Source organism: Parambassis ranga, chromosome 22 (genome assembly GCF_900634625.1).
Source record: "Parambassis ranga chromosome 22, fParRan2.1, whole genome shotgun sequence".
NCBI lineage: Eukaryota > Metazoa > Chordata > Actinopteri > Ambassidae > Parambassis > Parambassis ranga.
Genome location: NC_041042.1, coordinates 10,683,646 through 10,697,685, shown reverse-complemented (window position 1 = coordinate 10,697,685; position 14,040 = coordinate 10,683,646). Strand labels below are relative to the sequence as shown.

The 14,040-nt window shown below is 41.7% G+C and overlaps 2 protein-coding genes and 1 pseudogene across 2 annotated transcripts; all 3 read right to left on the bottom strand.

Annotated features, from left to right (window-relative positions):
• Nucleotides 1-64: 64 nt before the first annotated feature.
• On the bottom strand, nucleotides 65-6,066 carry LOC114427783 (alcohol dehydrogenase 1-like; annotated as a pseudogene).
• Nucleotides 6,067-6,763: 697 nt separating this feature from the next.
• Nucleotides 6,764-9,817, bottom strand: LOC114427350 (alcohol dehydrogenase 1-like). The gene is made up of 9 exons (XM_028395370.1): nucleotides 9,700-9,817; nucleotides 8,954-9,055; nucleotides 8,659-8,800; nucleotides 8,283-8,370; nucleotides 7,974-8,193; nucleotides 7,644-7,904; nucleotides 7,270-7,402; nucleotides 7,031-7,169; nucleotides 6,764-6,918 (listed from the first exon to the last, which is right to left on the bottom strand). Exons 1-9 carry the CDS (start codon nucleotides 9,715-9,717, stop codon nucleotides 6,885-6,887), a joined length of 1,137 nt encoding a protein of 378 aa, XP_028251171.1. The 5' UTR covers nucleotides 9,718-9,817; the 3' UTR covers nucleotides 6,764-6,884.
• An 861-nt stretch (nucleotides 9,818-10,678) lies between these two features.
• Nucleotides 10,679-13,386, bottom strand: LOC114427239 (alcohol dehydrogenase 1). Its single transcript, XM_028395142.1, has 9 exons — nucleotides 13,260-13,386; nucleotides 12,432-12,533; nucleotides 12,182-12,323; nucleotides 12,026-12,113; nucleotides 11,730-11,949; nucleotides 11,386-11,646; nucleotides 11,174-11,306; nucleotides 10,964-11,102; nucleotides 10,679-10,861 (listed from the first exon to the last, which is right to left on the bottom strand). The coding sequence occupies exons 1-9, from the start codon at nucleotides 13,275-13,277 to the stop codon at nucleotides 10,828-10,830; spliced, it is 1,137 nt and encodes a 378-aa protein (XP_028250943.1). The 5' UTR covers nucleotides 13,278-13,386; the 3' UTR covers nucleotides 10,679-10,827.
• Nucleotides 13,387-14,040: the final 654 nt, after the last annotated feature.

Sequence of the window (14,040 nt, the reverse complement as noted above, 5' to 3'; positions counted from 1 at the left end):
TGGGTGAGTTTGTCCTTGATGGTAAATATTTTATGAATAAAATAACTGGTTTCCTGGCATTGTTAATGAAAATTTAAACAATGGAGGAAAGGAATAGTCTACTTAATTTCTGGGAATCGCATAACAATTACTCAGATAATGTAAAATTTATATGGGGTGGTCAGATCAGGTAAAAGATGCCAACATAATCTGCTGTCTTCAACACACAGCTTCCTCAGGCATCCATGTCCAGGCTGTTTCTAAAAACAGAATCACTCCGCAGTTTGTGGTTGTACCGCCTTATTATTCATTCAGATGAGATCAAAGAATATTTTTGAATAATCTGGTTTTTGGTTCCTCGATTAAAGAGCTGTCTGACTGTATTGTTAAAACGGACATGAGCAGGATATCAAAAGATTATTTATTAAACTGAGGAGAAAGGAGCATACCGGTTATCTGTGTCTACATCTGAAGAACCACTCGGATGCTGGAAAAGAAAACATAGGATCAGAAGTTAGATATCACAAGGAGCTGACGCAATCAGTATCTGTATGGTAACTCAGTGCAAATTACTGCACCAGTCCACTATTTAAGCTTTATCCTCAACAGAGGGCAGCAGTGACTCATGCAGACAAAACCCGGAGGGAGAGAGGAGCATTACACACTTTAACATAACAAACAACCTAAGAATGTAAATCTAAAACCAAGGCTTACCATTTCCCAGCATGCTTTAGATCAAAACCCTCAGTGATCTTCTCAAAGGGCAAAGTGTGAGTCACAAATTCATCCACTTTTAGATTTCTATTCATGTATTCCTCCACCAGTTGGGGGACACTGTGCACACTCCTGTATCCTGGTATCAAAAAAAGTGAAAGGAGAAAGTAGTGATTTGTATGTTTAAAAATTGATAACATTGTACATAAAAAAACAGCATATTTTATGTTGTCAGGGTTGAGATGAACTCCAGTAATCATGGCAGCTCCGGCTGCTTTACAGCCCATGATTGTTGCAAGGTCCAGAGCTGCGAGGCCGAGCACAGCACAGGTCGTCCCTCCTCCACCTGCAGGGTTACAGAAAGCCAAGCAGAGGTACTGCTAATACTTTACATACTGATTACGTAGTAATGAAGCAAATATATTATGCATTTGCTTGCAGCTGTTTTGCACTCTTGTGACTGCTGTATGTAACAATGTTATAAACAATACAACAGTATGAGCAGTGATATGCAGCAGGTCGCCAAGCTTATGGCAGTGCACCCACCCCAAGTGGTGGACTAAACATAAAGGTCATGTGTTGTCTTCCATGCTGGTGTTATAACAGAACGTAAGTCTGACTGACCTTTACAGTGTTCACAGCTGCTCCATAACCAGTGGTGATGTCACAGCCCAATAGACACACCTTGTCCAGAGGGACCCTGCTGTCCACTGGGGCCCTGCTGTCCACTTTTGCCAGGGAGATCTCGGCCACCACAGTGTATACTCTGAGAACGTGCTGCAGCCCATGAAGTGAAAGAGGCTCCTGCCTTTGCAGGAAAAGCAGGTTGTCTCGTCAGGCATCAAGCCTCTTCCCTAAGTGAGTCTGCAAAACAAGGTGCACTTTTGATCATGCTGTTCAAAGGGCCGCTGCACAGAGGAGCTTTAACCTGAGACGTTTACCTGATCCATTGACACAAATTGGTTTTGGGATTCTTACAGAACTTGCACTTTCTGCACTGTGGGATATACAATGGAAATAGTGTCCCCTGCAATATAAAGTGTGCACTTTATCATGAGTACTTGCTAATTCATGTAATTGATATGGTCAGCCAATCATTTGACATAATGATTACTCAGATAGCCCCTCTGTGAGCTGAGCAGAGAAGCAACAATCTTTAAAAAGCTGTACAGTACGTCATAATGAATCATGTCACAAAATCTCAAACTGGTTCCAAGAATATGAGAACCTCAGTGGACTCTCTGTTCTCCAGAGTCCAGTAAAACAGCACATGTGCAACATGAATGTGCAGCTGATAAATTCTGCAGTAATTATTTAATGCAATCATATCAGCATGGAGTTGAATCTCAAAGGAATGTTTCCAGTACACAGAGAACTGAGGCTGCCAGGTTCAGTATGTAACTCCTGACATGTGACTGACTATATTTGTGAGAGGAGGACCTGGTTTAAACTTGGACACTCCTTCTCTGACACTCTCCATGATACCAGCTCCCTCATGGCCCAGCACCACAGGGAAAACTCCCTCAGGGTCAGAGCCACTCACAGCGTGTGGGAGTCCGTGTGGCAGATCCCCAGAGCCATAATCTGGAATAAATGTTTGTGACGTGTGCTGAATCCATTTTAAAACAGATGTAAAGGGTCTTTCAAACCTATCTAACCCTGGTAAAAATATATATCCGCAATATAAGGGACATTTTTTTTTACAACATATGAGATTCAAAGTACACTAAGGAAAGAGTTAAACCTATAATAGATAAAAGGTGTGGGTCGTTAAGATGCAGGTGCTCGTTATGGCCTTTTGTAAACTGACTGTCTTCATACATTACCTTTAGGCAAACCTCCTCAGCTTGAGGTGGCACCAATGTCCAGAAATTACTAAATTGTCCCCACCAATATTATGATCCCCTTCAAAAACAAAACAAAAAAACAGATTCTCATTGGGTGCAGGAAGGGTTAAATTCCATTCTTTTCTGGCATCCTACCAATAGACATCCTGCTATCATTGGTCCTACCCAAAGCCCTTGATATTCGGATTCTGATTGGGTTATATCAAGGGCTCTGGTCCTACTGTAACACATATGGCCATGTGATTGGCTGTGCCTTTCCCCGCTGTCACATGTGCAGCTACGCTGGACTGGTTTTCCTTTACATCAACAACTTTCTGGACAAAATAATGCCAAATTACACCAAACCTGTGTCTGGAGTGCTTTCTGCTCTGTTTGATATGAAGCTGATAATAGAACTTTTTTTGCCTTTTTTCCCCCTTCTTGTGCAAACATGTCCTAACAATAGAAATAGAATTACGGTATGAAACATAAGAGTTTAAAAATTCCAACTCGCTCTTTGTTCCATAAACATCCCCCTCATTCCATAAACACTTGAGTGGGCAGGAGAAGGTGTTAGAGCACTGATTTAATTGTCTATTAATCATTCACAAATTCTCCTAGTTTCATTGAATGTGATGAAAGGGCAGATTTCTTACCTCCCCTGCGGACGCCATGCTGTTTCACAGCCACACTCTAACTCACTGTGTTACATAAGAGCACAAAGGTCTTATCAGTGTTTTTGACCAATCATAAACACAGGAATTGCCTCTGTGGGTTGCGTCTGAACTCTTGCTGATCTTTCCATTGGTTATAATCAGCATTCCTTCCAGTAACTTTGAAAGATCTATAGCACATACCATCATGTAAATAAAGAAATAAGAGCAGCCAAAGGAAATTGTTGACTTGCTCAATGCTTTTGACAAAGTGATGCCAGAAAAAACAACCTAAACCAAGAGTTTTTGTGTCTAAAGGTTTGTAGTATTCTTGTGACAACTGAGAGGAAATAAAACAAACAACAAAAGCAAACAGAGGCTATGAAAGAGCCGAACAGATCAACAGATCAGAAGCACATAGGACAGGATGGCAGAAAAGGGGCAGCATATGTGTTTGAGAGATAACGAGGTGATGAGAAGCAGAGTGTGCAGGTGAGTGAGGAGGCCAGGTGGAGGAGATAACTGCAGAAAATCATTTGAGAGGTTGAGAGTCCAGCTCCTTATAAAAGGAAACTACCATTTCTATGCAGACTTCTATAAGTGTATAAATATTTAAATGTGAATATACCAAAAATAAGTCACTGCCAAAGCCAAGTTTGTTGAAAGCTTCTTCCTCAAGTCTTGCATCTTGGGTCTGCTTTTCAGCCAATTATCCCGCGCCTCTGCTTTGTCACTGTTTCACTTAATTTATAGGAAATGCTTGAAGAAGTAGACAGACTGCTCCTGGACATATGCTGCATTTAATCATAGCAAAATACATGACTGCCTGCCAGAATAAGTAAACATTTATATAACTAGAGTGGTGTGTGTGTAAATATGAGCATGTAAACAAATTTAATAGAGCGTTAGAGATTGCAAACAATGCTGTGATAACACCACCCAATTAAACCAGAAAACAAACAAGGCTGACCCATCTGTTTAGACATTTTTTTCATGGATTCTATAAACACTCAAATATGGTTGGTTTTTGCAGCTGTTTCTCACAATCAGAGCCTGCACAACTGAATAGACTTCACCAATTATGATTATTTTGTTTGTGCGCACTGAAATCTTTTATAGCGGTAAATAACCAAATTACTTTTTGCGTCAGTGAAAGCAACACAGGGCTCTCATTGTGGAAAAATACTCAGGACTGTGGAAGAAAAAAGAGAGAAAATCACTGATCAGAGCTGCAGCTGTTAATAATTTATCTGTGCTGCTGTTGGGACATGAATGGTGGAAGAAATATAGGAGTGTAAATCCACCATTTTGCAGTGCTTCTTCAGTTCAATGGCATCATTGACTTGGTCCCAAGTCATGTTGTGAGTGATGAATTCATCCAGCATCAGTTTCTTGTGCAGGTAGGCTTTAACCATCTCAGGCAAAATATGAGTGAACAGCCTGCGGTAGAATAGAAGAAGAAGAATGGCAGGAGGAACCGATTTTTCAGTTGCTGATAGTGATATCTATCTCACTTCCAAATATGGATCCATTCCATGTACGTCCAGCCATGAGCTGAATGGGTCGGGCAGCAAAGTCGTGCATGTCAGTCCAGGCAACGATCACACTGACACCCCAACTGTTCACACAAGACTTCAAGGCACTGCACAGGAATTAAGAACAGAAGAGTGAAGGTTCATGTTCAGTTGAAACATGATTTAAATCTGTATAATATCATTTAATCACACTTAAGGGTACCAACTATGTCTGTATTTGATCAGAATAAATATCTTTGCCTCGACTCCCAAACTGCCGATAAATTTCAGGGAGTAGTCCACTTCTCTGTTGGTCATCTCAGCCAGAACCTGGCCAATGGGTTTGTCATGGTCCTTGGGATTTACAAAGTCAGTAGCACCAAACGCTGTGGCCTTCTCAAACTTGTCTGGATTTGTGTCAACAGCAATGATCCTTTTGGCTCCTGCAGCCTTGCAGCCTATAACTGCAGCCAGGCCCACAGCTCCCAGGCCAAACACAGCACATGTGGATCCTGGCTCAAGCTAAAGCAAAGGGGAGTTTGGTTACTTTAGCTTATAAAGTTATGTGTTATCATCATCGTGTCAGCATGAAGTGCAGCGGAATGCTGAGTATATCCTTTAGTATGCTCTCTATTTACTGTTGAGGTATGCATCATGCATACACATCTTAGCAGTATTCACTGCTGCTCCATATCCAGTGCAGACCCCACAGCCAAGAAGGCAGACTTTATCCAGAGGAGCAGCAGGGTTGATCTTAGCCACAGTGATTTGATGGATCACAGTGTACTCACAGAAGGTACTGGCTCTTGCAATCAGCTTCTTCCCCTTACAACTAATCCTGCTGTCTGGTTCTCCCATCGAAGGAACACGGACAAGAGACCTCAGTGAGTTATATATGTTACACAAAAGAACCTACCACAACATTAAAATACATATTTTGTAATGCAGCTTTGAACATTTGAACATTCTCATGTGTTACACAGCAATGTGTTTGCAGCTCACACAGATTTGTCACAGATGTTAGTCTTGGGGCTTTTACAGAAGAGACATTTTCGGCACTGTGAAACAAACAGAGGAATCACTTTGTCGCCTGGAAAACAAAAAAACAATGTTGCAGTCTCAGTTTACTCCACAACTTCACAAATAAGCTCCTTCTTCAAAAAGTTGAACATTCATGAGCGACCTGGGTGAAATTCAGTGACTCCAGGCCCAACACTTTCGACGGTCCCAGCCGCCTCATGGCCCAGAACCACTGGAAAGATATCTTCTATCTTGGGTGTTTTCAAAAAGGTGGTACAGACTTGAACGGCACACCGCAGTGGCCACAAGCTGCACCAAAGACCAAACAATGAAGACATAAAGACAGTGGTGGGGGCTCATTTTGTAATACATTTACATTCAGTGTTCTGTAAGACAGCACAGATATGTCTTGGCTCTTGCTGTCTCACACCTTGATGCAGACTTTGTTTGCCTGAAAAGGGGCTACCTCTGCCTCCCCGATTATCTAAAATGATAGGAAATGAGGTAGCACAAATGTTACGCTTCCCAACATATCACCAAAAGACAAGAAATGATCATTAGACTTCACTAGCTCTTCAGGTTTTCTGTAAAAGGATGATACACATCTTTCTGATTGCCCCTTTAAAGTGCATCAGGAAGTCCTTCTATATTTCTCACTTCCACAGCAAGCTACCTGGGTCACTCACACCTCCCTCTCCTCCTATTAGCTCTCTTCCCCCTTTCATACTTTCTTTTACTCTCTCTTCTCTTTCTATCACTCCAGTCAGCTGAATAATAGAATCACCTCCTTCCCCTGTCAGTGATCATGTCCTTGCTCATGCAGTCAAGCACATTCGAGTGTAAAATTTGAAACATGTCCTCTCTGCTGTCAGAGTTCTTTTCTCCTCCACCCCACAGGTCAGAAGCCCAGGCCAGGTCAACTTCTGATTCTCCCCTTCATCCTGCTCCTCTCCACCTGCTCCTCTCCACAAGAAAAAAAAGTCCAGGTCTAAACCCCCCCCAGATGACAAACAAGAAGGCCACTGACCCATCTGTTAAGACCTTTTATTTTGCACTTTTTACATGTTGTGTTAATACACAATTATAGCCTGTGGATATTTTACTGATTTGTGTTGACTATTTTTTTAATCAAATCCTTCATTTTGTGAGGTAAAAACAGAAAAAGAAACTCAGGGCTCTCATTGTGGAGAAACACTCAGGACTGTGCGGATGCTGTGATACAAAAAGAGAGAAAAAAAATTGATCGGAGTTGCAGCTGGTAATATTTTATCTGTGCTGCTGTTGGGACATGAATGGTGGAAGAAGTATAGGAGTGTAAATCTACCATTTGCTGTGCTTCATCAGTTCAATGGCGTCATTGACTTGGTCCAAAGTCATGTTGTGAGAGATGAATTCATCCAGCATCAGCTTTTTGTCCATGTAGGCTTTAACCATCTGAGGGACACCATCTTTACCCTTAAACCCTGAGACATAAAACACACACAAAACAAGAGTGGAGAATGTAAAGAGCTTTGGTACATCAGACCAAACCTTCATTAGTGTTGACTGTCACATGTGTCTAACCTCCAAACAGGGAGCCCTTCCACGTACGCCCAGAGATGAGGTGCCCAGGTCGTATGGCGATGTCATGCATGTCCGTCCATCCAACGATCACGCTGACACCCCAACCTCTCGCAGAAGACTCCAAGGCACTGCGCTGGGAGAGGATATAGCACAACATGATACAAGTATACATAACTGACAGGCTTCTTACGCAAATACTGATGTCAGAGCCTTTCACACAGCCTGTTCACAGCTGTGCCATCATTTCTCCTCTCTTTCCAATGTAAAAGGTAAAATAGGGTTATGTCTAATGGGGTTATGTTGGGTGATTGTTATTTCAGCAGCAACCATTAGCGAATTGAAATCTCGAGCTTGACCACAATAAATCTTCTTACCATGACTGCTACATTTCCGACACATTCCAGGGAGTAGTCCACTCCTACGTTGGTCATCTCAGTTAGCACTTGGCTGATGGGTTTTTCATGGTCTTTGGGATTCACAAAGTCAGTAGCACCAAATACCTTGGCCTTCTCAGATTTCTCTGGATTTGTGTCAACAGCAATGATCCTTTTGGCTCCTGCAGCCTTGCAGCCCATAACTGCAGCCAGGCCCACAGCTCCCAGGCCAAACACAGCACATGTGGATCCTGGCTCAACCTACATAAAAAAGAGAGTTTGGTCAACAGAACAACAGCCTATTCCCTTGGTTATTCCTAATGTACACACCTTAGCGGTATTCACTGCCGCTCCATATCCAGTGCAGACCCCACAGCCAAGGAGACAGACTTTTTCCAGAGGAGCGGCAGGGTCGATCTTAGCCACAGCGATCTGGTTTATGACTGTGTACTCAGAGAAGGTACTGGTTCCCATAAACTGCAGCACTCTCTTTCCCCTACAGGTGAACCTAGATTCTACTCCCGCCATCACTTCCTGGCGAATTCTGGTCCTAAAAAAAGATATGGCATGGCTTATAAGTAAATGAGGAAGGTTCAGATGAAGATTAAAACATGTGAATGGCTGAGGTTAAGTGCTAACCATGCTGCTTCACACTGGTTGGTCTTAGGATTCTTGCAGAAGCAACATTCTCTACACTGGGAGAGGAAAAGAGGAATCACCTTGTCTCCTGAAAGACAGTTTTACATACATTTCAGTGACAATGTAGTTGATGTACTGTGCCTCTATAATGAAGGGCAATCAGGGCCATAAGGCGAGATTTGTGATGTACCATTCTTTTAACCTATGGTCATGAACTTAAATATATGCAAAGTCCATCAGCTGTTGGTTAACATTCGGCGGAGGCACTTGAGGTGGTTTATGAACCTCATAAGGATACCCATTGTGGATGGTGTTAGAATTTAACCCCTTTATATGTGTATATGTTTTTTTTTACTTTAAACAATTCAAAACAGACCTGGCTGAAATTCAGTGACTCCAGGTCCAACACTTTCCACAATGCCTGCTGCCTCGTGGCCAAGGACTGTGGGGAAGCCATCTTTGTGCATACTCTCCAGAAGGTGGTACAGATCCGAGTGGCACACTGATGTCGCCACAATCTGTAACCAAACAGTTCAAAACACTGACACTGATGCCTTTTTACTCTTCTAGGTCGTGGCCAAATCTTCACAATAAACTGATAATTATTTCAAATATTTTACAAAATGGAGCCACAAGCTACAAAGCTGCATGTGGTTGTGGATTTCTCTCACCTTAATACGGACCTCGTTGGCCTGGGGCGGGGCTACCTCTATCTCCTCAATTACTACAGGCTTGTTGGGCTCCCAGGCTACTGCTGCCTTGCACCTAATGACCTAATGGGCAATGAAAGAAAGATTCAATTACGGTACCTGGGGCTGCCCCTATGAGGCAAGGATTACACATTTTATGACATGGACAGCCTGGAAATCTGCCTGGATTCTGTGGAAAAGGGGATTTCAATACCCCTGATACTGCTAGCTTTTTTTACAGTTAGAAACATTACATGAAGCAATAAAGCAAAGTCCACACTTGGGGTATCTGGTAAACATTAGTTTTAATGACTGCTGCAGAAATCCAGCTGTCAGGGACAGAACATGCACATTCTAATCCTACATTTTAATTACACTGCAGTAAAATAAACTATTGTAAGTTTGTGTTAGGATGTCTTTTGTCAACCAGTTACAAACACTGCATACACAGGAACTATGCAAACTATAGGGACAAACATATTTAAATAACATAGACAATGTTTGTGTAAGTAATTCAGCACATATACACTGTTGCCCATAAAGCTGGAATATTTTTTTTATCTCTTCTCATAAAATAATTGTGAAAATGTGATATATTCTTTATAGATAAACTGTATATCTTCTCAAAAGTTTCTGCATCAATCTCTTCCAAACATTATACTGTGAACATTAAAATAGGAATAAAAAGAGGAATGTGTTTGTACAACAATACATTAAAATCCGCTTACCTTCCCAGCTGTGGCCATTTCTGCACAAACCTGAAGATAATGCTGCACCCGGAGAAGAAAGGAGGTAAGAAGACAAGATCCAAGAGTGCACAATAGTAAAAACACATTCGATGGACACGGACTTTAACCTCAGTTATCGGTTCCACATGTTCACACTTTTATGGTTTCCCCATTTACTATGTTAAAAAAAGATACTTTGAATGATGTGTTTGTGTTTATTATTATTATTATTATTTGAGTACATACATTTAGTGCAGAATATTGAAACCTGCATACATTATGATTTTCATAATATAATCAGTAGTGGCTTTTTTTTTAAATTATTTTGTCAAATTTCCTTCTGTTGGATACATTTCTTACCTAAATAGGACACTCAAGGGTAAATGATAAAATCCTGTCTTAACACACATTTCATGTTCCAGCTTTGTCCTCAACAGTATAGGCAGCAGTGGCCTTTAAAAGACAAAACCCAGAGGGATGCAGGAACAGTACGCACATTAGCATATCAAACGACTTCACAATACATCTGATATGGCGGCGTGCCATTTTCCAGCATGCATGACATCAAAACCGACAGTGAACTTGTCAAAGGGCAGAATGTGAGTCGAAAATTCTACCATTTTGATTTCATACAGCGCCATGTTACACCACTTGTGTGTTAGTGTATCCTGGGAAAAGTACCAATGAGCTCATTTATTCATTAAAGGAAAGAAGGGCACATGTGCAGGGTGCACAGGTGTCTCTATATGTATCCAATAGTGCTTTAGGAGGACAAAAACACCTTTAATAAGACATTACACAGCTCCAACATACTACATGTTATGTGTTGAGTCTGTCGTTGGGGAGGTTAATAATTTGTCAGGAGCAGAAATGTATCACCTATAAAGAAAGAACTTTAACTTTGAATGCTGCAAACATGTAAGTAAAGTAAAAGCTTGAGGAGAAAGCAGTTTGGTTAGAACACAACACAATCAACACCGTCTGTTCAGAAGCTTTATTTTTCTTGTCCAGATCTGCAGATGCAAATCTTCACACAGCACACCAAATATGTGTTGTTCAAGGATGTGTATGCGCAGATACAACATGGCTGCAGGTCACTGAATGGTTGTTGAAAGCATCGTGGTGGAGTTATTGTGGAGAAACGCTCAGAACCGTCCTGATGCTGTGAAGTAAAAACACAAATTAGGAGACTTATTAATTCTTGATCTGAGCAGCTAGTTAATACATTGAAAATGGTGGGAGAAGTAGAGTAGTGTGAATCTACCATTTGCCGTGCTTCATCAGTTCAATGGCGTCATTGACGCGGTCCACGGTCATGTTGTGAGTGATGAATTCATCTAGCTTCACCTTCCTGTCCATGTAGGCTTTAACCATCTGAGGGACACCGTCCTTACTCTTAAATCCTGAAAATACACACATTATAAATCATGTTAAAAAAACGCCTGTATGATAAATAGGAGGAACTATGTCTCACCTCCAAAGAGAGATCCCTTCCATGTACGTCCAGCGATGAGCTGAATGGGTCGGGCCGCAAAGTCGTTCATGTCGGTCCATCCAACGATGACGCTGACACCCCAGCCTTTGACACAGGACTCTAAGGCACTGCGCTGTGAGGAGGAATGTCCCAAAGTCAGCTGACGTGTATACACAAAGATTTAATGTTTCAATATGTATGATAAGCCCTACCATGACTCCCACATTGCCCACACATTCCAGGGAGTAGTCCACTCCTCCGTTGGTCATCTCAACCAGAACCTGGCTGATGGGTTTGTTGTAATCTTTGGGGTTCACAAAGTCAGTAGCACCAAACACCTTGGCCTTCTCAAATTTGTCTGGATTGGTGTCAACGGCGATGATCTTCTTCGCTCCTGCAGCCTTGCAGCCCATAACTGCAGCCAGGCCCACAGCTCCCATGCCAAACACAGCGCATGTGGATCCTGGCTCAACCTAATGTAAGACAGACTGGAGTTAGTAATGCTAATTATATAAATAATAACCTCATCTACTGTGCTGCTGTCACAGTGACACACCTTGGCAGTATTCACTGCCGCTCCATATCCAGTGCAGATCCCACAGCCGAGGAGGCAGACTTTATCCAGAGGAGCTGCAGGGTCGATCTTAGCCACAGCGATCTGGTTCATCACTGTGTACTGAGAGAATGTGCTGGTTCCCATAAACTGCAGCACCTTCTTCCCCTTACAGGTGATCCTGGACTCAGCTGCAGACATCACATCATAACGATCAGCAGCCCTGCACAGAAGATGTATTGTAATTGCTCCATCCTCATCCTAATGTTATAGAGACACAGTGTATAAAAGAAGCTTACCACCCCTTTAGGCACTGGTTAGTCTTTGGACTCTTACAGAAGCGACACTCTCCACACTGTGAGATGAACAGAGGGATAACCTTGTCTCCTGAAAACACAGGGAAATGAAAAGATAAACATTTTTCCCGAGATGTACAAACAGTTAAATGAACTGACCTGGCTTAAATTCGGTCACGCCAGGGCCCACGCTTTCCACTATGCCAGCTCCTTCGTGGCCGAGAACGGCTGGGAATCCATCTTTGTGCATGCCTTCAAACAGGTGGTACAGGTCAGTGTGGCACACCCCACTTGCCACAATCTGCAAAACAAAAACGTAGTGGTTGATTCGGTGTGTTCCTCATCGCTGCATGTGTTTGTGCTTGGTTTCCTTTCACTTGTATTTATTTTTTTTGCCTTTATCTCTCACCTTGATGCGGATCTCGTTGGCCTGAGGCGGGGCTACCTCAACCTCTTCAATCACCAAAGGCTTGTTGGGCTCCCAGGCAACCGCTGCCTTGCACTTGATGACCTAATGGGCAGTGAATGCAGCATTAAACATCACATTATATAGCAGATTATATATTATTCAAATCTAGAACTTGTTTGTTTTTCTGTCTTGGTTTGACTCCTAAGGTGGGAAATGGAATAAGAGTTCTCTGAACAGTGGGCTGCTTGTGGAAAAAGAAAAGAGGCACATTTTAAAGTAGCACTGGAAAATTTTCACTACAGAAATCAGCTGTCCTGTTTGAATAATCTGTTTTCGATTCCCTGCTGAGGTCAGGAGCTTTTGCCATTATCTTTTTTGGCCTGTGACGCTTTACTCTTAGCCAAAATCCACATCTGTGGGGAAAAAAAAACTCTGGATGGAAAAAGGTTCTGTGCAGAAGTGAAAGCAGGACACAAGATATTCAACAGAGGCCGTTTTCTCATTATACAGTAAAAAATGTGTGACATTAACATGCAATATGCAAGTAGACAAACACGAGGAGCACCCTTAATGCATTAAGAACACTGATAGATAGCATTATTTGTAGCCTTGTTGATATTGGCAGGTTTGTGACACCAATACACAAACCTGTCTCACAAACATACAACAAAATGCACACAAATGTTTAATAATTATATGAATATGGGGGTTTTTACATCACATTTTGACTTCATTTTGCTTCTCTCTCACTACGTATACTAAAATGTGGAAAAACACATGAAAGCTTTGGTGCATGTTATCACATCGATATTACATTTCTGTACCTACCTTACCAGCTGTGGCCATGTCTGCAGCAAAGACGAGAGTCAGAGAATGACAGAGAAGGCGAGAAGGACCAAAACTGCAGGAGAGCTGAGTGGGGAGGAGAACATCTGAATGTGAGGTTTAAATACCCCTGCTGGGAAAAAAAAAGCTGTTATGCAAACAGTCCAATGGGCAGGGACTATGGACTATTTATTAATTATAAATTGCTGTCCAAAAAGGAAAAGAAGCAAATATGTGGAGCAGATGTGGAGGCTGTGGAGCTAAATTGGCAGAAGTTAAACGCCACAGATGATGACTGCAAATCATCCAGACAGACAAATGTTGAAATATTTTCTTGATGAAAAATGATTTTCAACATTCATGTATATAACATCTTTAACATCAATGACAACCATGATGATGGTTTTCAAACATGGAGGATTAAAGTGGGAAAAGTATAAATGGATGAATAATCATTTTTATGTTTAAATATGTTTTGAATTGATTTCTACATTTCCATACAACAACCTTTATTTAAATTAATTTCTATATGCTTACATTATGTTGTCTACATGTATAAGTAGGATCATTATCTGGCAGTCCTCACCTCAGGCTTACACATGATCAGTGAGCTGGCCAAAATATTTTTTTTTTAGTAACACCATCAGAATGAATAACAGGGAAGTAGCCTATATAAAAGAATAATATGGCAATGTGGAGATACATCCAAGAGATTAGTTAGATTAGACTTGTTTACTTTCCACGTTAAACACACACACACACACACACAGAGGGAGAGAGAGTT